Genomic DNA, 11215 nt, shown 5'->3' with positions numbered 1-11215 from the left:
CAAGTAATCCCTCTGCTCTCATGCCTTTGAAGACATGTTCTAGTGTCTTTGTTCACTCATTTCTGTGCGTATATGTAGTCATATATGGAGTAAAATATCGAGAATCATCTTATATTTCTGAACGGAGGTAGTAATAAAATATTTGGTTTCTGTTTGAATTAGAACCAGGTCCGCGGTGGAGATGAAGTTTTCAAAGTCATGCCATGTGAACTGGAAGACCTGAGGATGAGTTCTACTGCTAAACTATCCAGCTGCTGTGTCCTTGTCGCCACGTGTCCTGAACTAGTGTTTTCCTGTAGCATTGTTGTCAGGCGTGTTCTCGAGGCTGTACTTAACCACAACAATTTCCTGGCTGTGCCTTTGATTACGAAGGGTGTGGTTCTTGTAAAGCTTCCCGACAAATCTGATGCGGCCTGTCTTCATCGTCATGTTTATGAGTGGAAAGACCACTCTGTCAGGTTCTCCAAGGTTGAGGAGATGGTGATGGTGCCAGTAGACATCTCTCACGAAGTCCATGGCTAGTCAGTTATGCAGGGTTCATCCCGTAGGTCGGTGGCAAGAAATAGTCTGCAAAGTTTAATTAGTGCAACTTTGCTTGTCTGTAGTAAGTACTATTGTTCAGTACTAGATTTGTGTTTGTGAACCCTGTATTGTCTAGTACTGCCGCTTTTGGCACACACATTCTCTTCATAGTTTTGATTTCTCTCAATATCTCTCTCTCTCTCACTCACACACACACACACACACTTCTAACACACTCCCCCTCCCCCGAGCACACAATTCATCCCCATCCAAGGTTATATGGCGACCACTCTCGCTTGTGCTTCTCTGCACCCCAACATGCACACCACCTTAATCTTCAACGAGGGCATCAAGGAGATCGAACACGGTGACCACATTGCACTAGAGAATGCGGGGACATTTGGAAGCATGATGATGTGACGGCGGCTGAGTGACTCCTCCCCCCTCTCTCCCGCACAAAATTATCAATCCCTCAACCCACAAGATCCTTCCCCTCTCGTCCATGTTTTTCCAGCTCTCTCATCAAACCCGTTGTCTCTTCTCCTTCCACATGTACAAAATCCGGAAGCACACGCATCTCACGTATATTACATGTCTCCATCTTTCTCACAGACCTAACTTCTTCCTCTCCCTCTCTATCTCTCTATCTCTCTCTCTCTCTCTCTCTCTCTCTCTCTCTCTCTCTCTCTCTCTCTCGTTAGGTTTGTCTCCTACTCTCTCGCCCACATACATACAATCTTTCCCGCCCTATCTGTGCCATCTTCGCAAGCTCTCTCTACACGTTTCATTCACACATTGTGATGTGTTCAAAATGTTGCTTTTATAATGGATCAATAGAGTTATGGTTGGTTTTGTTGCATCCTACAAAGTAATAACTATGAAATGCATTTATATTTTCATTTGACTGGGATTATGTGAGTTTGAGCATATTGTGAAGTACTATAGACCTTGTATACATCTTGGAATTCAACAATGATTCTAACTATTGAATTGTATAAACTATTACATTCGAAGTCAGTATCCTAATATATTTATTTTACGATTACAACAACTGATTAATTCCACTACAAACTAAGAAAACAAATGTGTACCCCCTCCCTTTTTATTTAAGTCCGCGTATTAGCATTGGTCAAAGTCAAGTTTTGTAAACTCTCACAAAGTTCATAACAAAAAATATTAACTTATACAATAACAAATAAATACCATTAGATTCATTATTGAATGTACTTTCACATCATAGACATTTGTTATGGTAAATTTTTATATTTTTCTATAAACTTGGTCAAACTTTAGGAAGTATGACTTCAGTCAAACCTAATATGCAGAGTTAATAAAAACGGAGGGAGTACTAGTAGTTACTAGTACTACTAACTACTAGTACTACTCACTAGTTGCTTAGCCCAATCACCCAACACGCCAAACGATGAGTTCAGTGTTACAAAATTTTGAGGTCGGAGGGAAAATCTCCTGCGACCCTGATTCGAGCAATGTGAAGTTACCATCATACCCTTCGGAACAGGCATACGAATGATGGTTGGTAGGGGGCTGTTTTGGTAACTTCAGGTTCACCCTACCCAGCCAACCCACCCCGGCACCCAGAGTAGTACACCTGAATACTCCCCATTTTCTATCCCCACCGCAAAATAGACTTGTCCACGGCACCATAGCCTTCGTGCTCCTCCCTTTCTACATCGGCGCACTCGTCCAACGCAGCGCATCTGCCTCATCGACGACGTCGTATGCCGCACTGGAGCCGGTCCACCGTTGTCGTTGTACACGGAGCCTCTTCCCCGGCACCGTCTTCCATGGTCTCGGATCTACTTCCCGAAAGCCGACGCCAAGCGCAGAAGCACCACCGTCGTGGACAATGAACTGACTCTCGTTGCCGACCATGATGCACAAAGGCCACCGCGACCATCGTACTCCTCCTCGATTGGTAATGTGTGTATTGAATCTCTTAGCAGTACATGTGTAGTTTGAGTTTTGTTCATACCTACCCTTCAAATTTCCTGGTTGCTATTGTTCCCGTAAAAGTAATTGGTTATAGCTGCATTGTCCAACAGAATATCACCTTGTAACTGTGAGTCGCTCCTGTATTGCGCTGTGCTTGGGTAGGTTCTTCATCTGCAACCAGTAGGGAGGCAAATGATGGAAAGTATTTTAGAACTAGCAAGATGCCCATGCGTTGCACGAAACATCAAGATGGATTTGTATGAGTAGTTTATCTTGTGGGAGATAAGCATGAACGAGGCAAGGCCTTATCTGTAAATGTGGAGAGAGGTACGGGTATCTTTTGTAAAATTGTCATAGTTTGCTTTCTATCCGTTAGCTATAGATCAAACGGTCTATATTACAAGATGGCAGGCACACCATCATCACCAACTCGGTTTTTTATAAGAGTATATATATATATATATATAATATAAGAATATTTTATATTTTATAAGAGTAGTAGAGATAGTAGATAGTAGATATATATAATATATATAAGAGATATATAAGATATAAGAAGTAGTGATAAATATAAATATAAAATAAATATATAAGAGTAGAGAAGAGAGTAGAGATAGCAGGGACGTCGGGAAAGGATCGTGCGCGCGCGGGAAAAAGCGGTCGGGCGCGCGCTAGTTTTGGCGCGGGGCGTTCGGCGCGATTTATAAAATCCAACGCCCTCCCACCGCTCTGTGCCTCGCAACCGCTCTCTCCCCGCTCTTTCTAGCCTCGCCTCGCCGCCGCGCCACCATGCCGCCGCGCCGCCGGGAAACTTGGGGCTACCACAGCGTCCGCGCCCGCCCCTTCGGCGGCTTCTCCGCCAAGATCCAGTTCCGCGAGGTGCGCCTCGGCCTCGGCACTTTCGACACCGCCCACGAGGTTGCCCGCGTGTACGACGCGGCGACATGGCACCTCTGGCGGCCTCATAGGGAGATGAACTTCCCCAACGTGCCGACGCGGGAGCGGGCGAAGGAGCTCGCGCCTCCGCCGCGGCTTATAACCGACCACGATCGTCGCAACCGGAGGCGGGAGCACCATCTCGGCATCGCCGAGATGGATGAGGAAGCCATGGCGCTGTGGCGCCAACACTTCCCGCAGGACATCATCAACGAGCGTGAGTTCTACGCGCAAAGGAGGGCGGAGAGGGAGAAGAGGAGGGCGGGGCGAGCTGCCTATCATGAGGACAGGTGTACGCGGAAGGCGGCCGCTCAATTCAACATCAAGCTAGGAGCAGCGTCACCCTGGGACTCCGACGATGATCGGTATCTTGACGCCTACATTGAGACGTCGGAGGAGGACATCACCGAGGCGGAGTCGAATGACGAGGAGTAGTTGAACTATCTATTTTCCTATCTATCTATGCTATATCTATGCTGAGAACTATCTATGTATCTATCTATGTCAGTATCGACTCGGAGTCGAATGTGTATCGAGTCAGAGTAGAAAGGAGAAAAAAATATAGCGCGTTTGCTGGAGCGGCGCGCACGCGCAATTTTTTTGCAGCGGCCGCTGGAGCCAGCACTCCGCGGCCCGCAAAAACTGGCTATTCCAGCGCTGTAAATGCTTTTTTAACGCGCCGCGCGTTGCGCTTCTGTTGGAGATGCTCTAACATGGCAGATGAGTGCTTTAATGTTGCCCACAAGATGCATGAGTATTATATTTTTCCATGTTGAGATTTTAAAACCACGAGTGCGAACATGCAAAGGAGCAACAAAGACCAAGCACGGGATATTGGGGACATCTTCAAGAAACGAGGCAAGTTAAAGAGGAGCTGCACCGAACCTGTAAACCGAGCTTTGGTAAGTAATACCCTTTCAATTACTTTCGTTTAGCCTCGTCTTCTTTGATGTGTATATGTTGTAGTTTCTGTTTCTCTTAGCCTCGTGTTTTTGGATGTGTAATAAGAAGAGTCTTAATTGTCATAATGCTTTCATTGTTAGCTTGATGTAGGAAGTGGGTGTTCTCACCTTGGAGTCTGTTTTTATATTTTTCCTTTTGAATTCACTTCTACGAGTCATGTTTTATCTGTCTTCTACTAAACGGATCTGGGTTGCTCTGAGTATTGATTTAAAAAAGAAGTAACTTCATGTCAGGATGCAGTTCCTGCGAGAAGGAAAGTATGGTCAACCTCGAGATCATGTTTCCAAAATGAGGTTGGATTACACATAAGGTGCCCGTTCCCTAATGATACCGGATTAGACACAAGGTGCAAATTCCCAGATGATGCTGGATTACACACAAGCCACGTGGAGTCGTCAACTGTTCGTCTCCTCGTGGTTCTAGTAAAGGCTGAAAGAAGGCGTGTAGCAGCCCTTGAGAATGTAGCTGAGTTCCTGAAGAAGCGAAAAGAGCAATCAGATGCTCTCTTCACCCAAGCCAAAGAAGAGATGGAAGAAACCAGAAAGAAGCTAGCAGAGGCAGAGCAGGCAAGGCGTCTCCTGCTATCTAAAACTGTTGTCAATGCAAATTTTCCTTCATAATAGCTAAGTTCAAATGTTTATCCAGTTAGCATGCCTGTTGTGATGTCCGTGCATCTACTGATGTGGCACAAAATAAATTTTTTTCGGGTCATGTAATAACAGCAATTACTTTCCAAACAATAACAGACGAAGCGTTGGACATGGTATAGTTCACACACAAGCCCAACATTCCAAGTTCAACTTCCACATCGAACACATGTTCATAGATATCTGCACATTCATAGATAATGTCCACAATCATGATTCACTTTAAAGCCAAAAAAATATGAGGAGAGTTATAAATAAAGAAAAAATCTCTAGTTCCTATATTTATAACTAGAAAAATCTCTAGTTCCTTCAATGGAGGAAGGAGGGGCAGTCTGAAGCCGGTTGCATGCGGCGAGGAGGCGTGTTCAGTCTGACCTGCAGCGAGTGGGGCCCTCTTTGCCGGCGCGCCGGTTCAATGCCTGCGATATGAGAGGTCGCGTCCGTGTCAGAGCAATCACTCCCTCTAGTCTTTTTTTGTTTGCGTATAACAAAATCTCGTTTTCCATTCACATTTTACAAGTAAAATTCGTGGACAAATTTTGACCCAAAATACGATGGGGACTAGTAAACCAGGACGGAGGTAGTAGTTATGAATTCCATTTTCGCTCCATACCAATCGTTCTAAAAACTACTCCAGTATTACCGCGCTAAAAAAATGATATTTTAAACATGGCTACTTGATCAGTGGCGACTGGCGAGCCACCGCCTCCAGATCGTTCACCTGTGGTCCCGACCATCAACTCCTACGGATCAAATTATCATGCGAGTTGACTATTCCTACAAAGATGCACTACACCACGTATCCGGTACCCGCGCATCCAGCAATCGTGCACCTAGGGTTTTAGGATTTATTTGTTACGGTGCCTTTACGTAACTCTCATATGTGCGAGATAGCGAGAGACCGACTGCGTGCGTGCGCCCAAAGCCATGCACGCCGCCAATGGTTGAGTTCCTTTTTAACCCAGGCCGGCATCTCGTCAGATAGGCCGCCATGGAGCTCAGAACGAAATTGCGGAGCTCCAAACGTCTCATTCAACATCGGCGCCTTCCAATATGCTAGCTAGGTACCGATCAATTCTGTCGACAAGTCTTTGCCATTGAGCCTTAGTGAGCTTGCGGGTGGATAAAGGTGTTCCTGTATACTTATTGGCAAGGTAGATGGACAATCGCGGGCTGAAGAAATCGCTGAATGTCATGACCTTCGCATCTAATAGGAGTTGCAGAGCTCTTAGTAAGGTTGGTGATCAGGCCCATGGCCCTGCCCAAGACGCTGAGAATTAATGTTGCCTAACGTCCCGATGAGCTTGGAAAGAAAATCGCCATTAATCATGATTCATGGGCCATGAGTATGAGAAGCGAGACCATCTACAGTTCTACACTGACCGCTTCATATCGTAAGACTTCAGAACATTTGCAAGACCATGATGGGAAAATTTCTGTTTTCGATAAAATCACCGTGCAAATAAATAAAGAAAACCAAGTCATTTTGAGCTTTCATTATGAAGAGTTACTTGAGTGTTCTGGGAAATAACTAAAATACATGCCCGCGACCAGGTTTAACATTTTCACAAACAAGTTTGGCAGGTCCCAAAGAATCAGTATAAGATAACCTACAACCAAATGCATAAGCAGGTGGTCTATGAACACAAGAAAAATTAACGCGACACATATATCCTGCAGTATCTTTGATGCAAGGACGATAATCCAACTTCGCATTATTAAGACGGGGCTATGTATCAAAAAACGAGGCCATGAAGGTCACATGGGCATTATTTTCTCAAAGTTCAAAAATACACAGAAAGTTTCACTGCAGTTCAACACCCAAACATACTTGGTGACAAAATACACCCCGCAATCAACATGACTGAGGATGGATTTTCATTTTCCTAAATAATCATATATTTGGACAGATACATACGTTAACCAAGTTCTCAACAATCCTAGTAAACAAAATATCTTCAGGTTCATGCCCCTTCTCTTCTTCTCCATATGCTGCCAGAACCTGTAAACAATTGGTGTTCACAAAAACGGTCATAAGATTAGGTCACTCATATAGTCACATTGCTGGTAATAACTACTGCTGTAAACAATTGATGTTCACAAAATGGATACTGAGACAGTGTGAACAGAAGTGGATAATGAAATTGGTTTGCTCTTAAATCATAGCCATATTACTCATATGTAGCTGCAGCAGGTTATAATGAGATCACATTGCTGATGATATGGTTACTGCTCTTACGCTTGGTAGGAATCTACTAATTGCAAATTGCACCAGGCAAGTCAAATATGCAAGAAATGATAACACTGATATCAACACAGAGACTGCCAGGTTAGAAGTTGTGTGACTGAAAAAATGTTAACTGAGACAGTTGCAAGAAGTTGTGCCTTTATTGCCTATACTGGCATTATTTGTACCTTCATTATTCAGTGGGCAATGTGAAGCTTAGCGTCAGCTCAACCAATACGTGGAATCCGCACTTGCACATCCTGTGCCCGTATGTTCTTAATCAGTTCCTTGAAAGATTCAGGTATGTGTTGGTACTCGTGGAACATGAGTCCTTTAGACCTACATATGTTGAGGAAGAGAAGGACAAGCGAAATTAGAATTAAACATACATCCATTCATTGCGGTGGATACTGATGAGGTGCATCTGTGCTAGGAAGGGAACTGAGGAAGGAAAACATACCACTCAGGAGTATGGCAGTAGGTCATGAGATGATCAGCAATGGTGAAGGGGCGCACAGATGGGCGTATCCTGTCCTTCCCGTCATGTATTTTGCAGGACTCAGCTAAGCGCTCGGACAAACCAGTCCCCAGCGAATGCAACACAATGGGGTCCCATGGTAGATTGAAGTAGATGGAGTTGCTGCTCAAGGTTGGGAGGTCCCTGGCCGAAACAGACAGGCATCGGTCACCGCTGAGAAACAGCGAGCGGTCGACTAAGGTGTTCACCGGGATAATCTTACACCGCTGGCTGCTCAGATGCACTTCATAGAGCCTGAAGACTGCTAGCCCCGACCAGTCCATCTCCTTTGTACCAGGAGCTGGGTGCCGGATGACGAGCAGCATTCTTCCACCAGACTCCACGAGTAGAAAATCGCTATGCAGGCGATCAGCAAAATATGGAGCATGAGCAACCACCACAGAATTCTCGAGGGATTCCTGTCTGGGAGGAGGGTATAGCTGCAGGATCTCGTGTGAAGACAGGGTGGTGGCATAGAGCTTTCCTTGGAAGGACAAGGTATTCCAAACATAAAGACCTCGGTGGAGAACCTCCCAATCTGAACCCGGGTCGGCGCCGAGCACCACACTTGTGCAGAGGAACCAGACCACCACGGCAATGGAGGTCGCCGAGGACGCGCTGCTGCATATCGCGGCGCTCATGTCGAGCAGCTTCATCCGCCTGACTACCGCGTGGTACACGGGGGCGAGGGGCGGGAAATCGACCACGACGCGCGTGAACGGGTGCAGCACGCGGACCAAGGTGGTGCGCTTGTGCACGAGGATGAGGGGTCCGTCGGTGAAGCCAACGATCCTGTGTTGCCGGAGCACCGGGAGGAGGACGCGGAGGCGCCTGGCCGTGCGCGTATGGAAGAAGACGATCTCGCAGGCATCGTCTGGGCGGACGGCGTCGCCGTCACAGAGAGCGACCCAGCCGGCCTAGGCGGGGATCCCGCAAAGTGGGGTCGCGCGCCGTGGGCGTGCAGGCGCGCCAGCCGGAGCAAACGGCGCGGAAGGCGATGTTCAACCACGTCGCCGTCGCCGTCGCCGTCACCGGCCAGGAGCCGGCAGGTGATGAGGCCAACTATGTCGGTGGGCAGGGACGCCCGGCCGCCGATTACTTGCGCCCGCGCAGGGCGCTTGCACGCGGCGAGCGTTGTCAAGGTTGCACCTTTTCGCTTCCTTCCCGCCGCCGCCACCGCCCCGGCCGGAGCAAGAGCGGGCAATTTCCTCCCCATCGCTCGCGGATTCCTTCTTCAAATCAAATCACAGGCTGGGCTTGGTTGACTCTTCTCCGTCCCGGCCCCGCTAGCTATTTTATACAGGCCACTGCTCGGACCTCGAGATCGTCTCGGATTGAGAAGAAATCCCACTCCCAGGATCGGCACTGATTCCTTCTTCAAATCACGCCGTGTCTCCGGAAGGGAAAACCAGAGAGGGGAGGATTACGATTTACTATGAGGAAGTAGGGAACAACCTGACGAGGCCGCCGGTGTTGGGTGAGAAGATGGAAGCACGCCGCCGCGGATCAGCCGCCGAGCACTCGCCCTTGTGTAACACACGGTTAGAGCAACTCCAGCAGATCGCTCAAAATCTCGGCCCCAACCCGTGAATACGCGGGTTTCCTCTCACATCTGCGATGCCCTGTATATAAACGGAAACGGTTTGTAGGAGACATTTCAACCCGCGCTTTTCCCACCAACCACCTCCTCTCGCCCACCGCCGGGCCGCCGCCAAGATTCCGGCGAAAGCAGCCGGCGGGAGCACGCCGAAAGGCCGCCACACGCATGGGCCTATCCTCCCCCCTCCTGCGTCGGCGGGCTGGAAAGTTGCGGATCTGCGGCCCTTCATCGGGAGATGCCGGACTTGGCTTTTCCTGCCGCCGATGGCTGCGCCAAGCGATGGAATGGTTTGGGAGTATCTCCCGCAGCCCCGGCAAGGTCGCATCGCCGCATGCAGGTACGGGTTCGTCCTCCCGCCGCCGCCGACGGTTTACGGGCATGGATTCGTCCGGCCATCCACCGGGCTCGGCGCTCGCGTAGCGGCTCTGTGGCTCGCCGATGCCGCTCATACAGTGCGACGACTGCACGCGGGCAGTGCTGTGGCTAACTTCGGGCACGCCGAAGCACCCCGGATGGGTGTTCTTCAAATACGAAAACGATGGGGTACGTGCTGTTTTCGTTCGGCTCATTTTGATAGCTCATTCTTTGGTTCAATTGCGGTAGCTCATGTCGAACATTATCATGTGTGTAGGAAGATGGATGCTCATTTTGGTTTTGGGAAGGCGAATACGTTGATTTATTGATAGGAAGAAACTTAATAGACGTTGACGCACTCCTTAGAAGAATCGAAGGCAATGATGTGGCTGCATGTGCAACTAGAGGGGAAGCAACGTCTACTTCTTTCGAACCAAAGATGTAGAAAGAAGAATGCAAAATCAAGAATCCACAGATCAACAACGAATGCATGGAGAAGATATTGGTCCAACTAGTGGGAGCAGTTATGGAAGTTGGAAATCATCTAAAATGCATACTTGTGGTTCTTGTTTTTTTGGTCTTACTATTCTAGCAAAGATTTGGTGATGTATCCAATGTTGTTGAAAAAACAAAGAAATGCATTATGTTGGATCAAATTAAGGTGCAAATTTAGGTTTTTCGGGCCGGGAGGAGCTGCGCCAGATCAGACCCCGCAAAGCCGACCTGTAAAAGAGCATATTCCGCGAATATCCTTTTTTACGGGTCCGTTATGCGATGTCTGCATCTGCGGCCGTCCGCGCCGGCCTGCAAAGCCGTTTTTCCGCGAACTGCAAACGCATTTTGCGGGCCGGCCGGATGCGGGGTCTGCTAGAGATGCTCTTACTAGGTTGGAACAGGGGAGAAGAGGGAGATTTTTTCAACTGAAGAAGACGGAGTTGGGTGTGATGCCTTCGAGCTCAGCGAGCAAGGCGTTTTTTAACATCAGTACATACACAAGCACTCATATACACGTGCATACACTCATCCCTATGAACACACACGCATACCCTACGCCTATGAGCACCTCCGAAAGACTGAGCCGACATAGCATCTTGAAATTTACAAAGTCACCGTAGGCACCTCGTTGTCGACGGAAATGTCTCCTCCCACTGAATGCGCATCGCCGGAAATCCTAAAATAAGTACAGGAATAAATGCGAGTATCAGGATTTGAACCCTGGTGGGCTGGGGATACCACAGTCCCTCTAACCATCCAACCACAGGTTAGTTCGCAGCCAGCAAGGCGTTGGCATAAAAAGGTTAGGCGTATCCATTGTCGAATGTCTTATTTCTTAGTTAAAATAAATAAATAAATAAATAAAGGGCATGGGTTATGTTATATCTTGTTCATCTATAAATTTTCATAAAAAATATGACAATGTGTGGCATGCACACACATAAAAAAAGAAAAAAAATGATGTGTGAATATTCATTTAGGTCATTTTATTTTTGCACAAG

The 11215-nt window shown here is 47.5% G+C and overlaps 1 protein-coding gene and 1 pseudogene across 1 annotated transcript; one reads left to right on the top strand and one right to left on the bottom strand.

Annotated features, from left to right (window-relative positions):
• Positions 1-3264: 3264 nt before the first annotated feature.
• Positions 3265-4146, top strand: LOC123167303 (uncharacterized). The gene has a single exon (XM_044585154.1). It carries the CDS (start codon positions 3265-3267, stop codon positions 3844-3846), a length of 582 nt encoding a protein of 193 aa, XP_044441089.1. The 3' UTR covers positions 3847-4146.
• A 2555-nt stretch (positions 4147-6701) lies between these two features.
• Positions 6702-9376, bottom strand: LOC123180963 (uncharacterized; annotated as a pseudogene).
• Between the last annotated feature and the right edge of the window lie 1839 nt (positions 9377-11215).

This window comes from Triticum aestivum, chromosome 1D (genome assembly GCF_018294505.1).
Source record: "Triticum aestivum cultivar Chinese Spring chromosome 1D, IWGSC CS RefSeq v2.1, whole genome shotgun sequence".
Lineage (NCBI taxonomy): Eukaryota > Viridiplantae > Streptophyta > Magnoliopsida > Poales > Poaceae > Triticum > Triticum aestivum.
This window is presented reverse-complemented; position numbering and strand designations above follow the sequence as displayed.

Coding starts and splice junctions, on each gene's coding strand:
- LOC123167303 (XM_044585154.1), top strand. CDS start 3,265: ATGCCGCCGCGCCGCCGGGAAACTTGGGGCTACCACAGCGTCCGCGCC.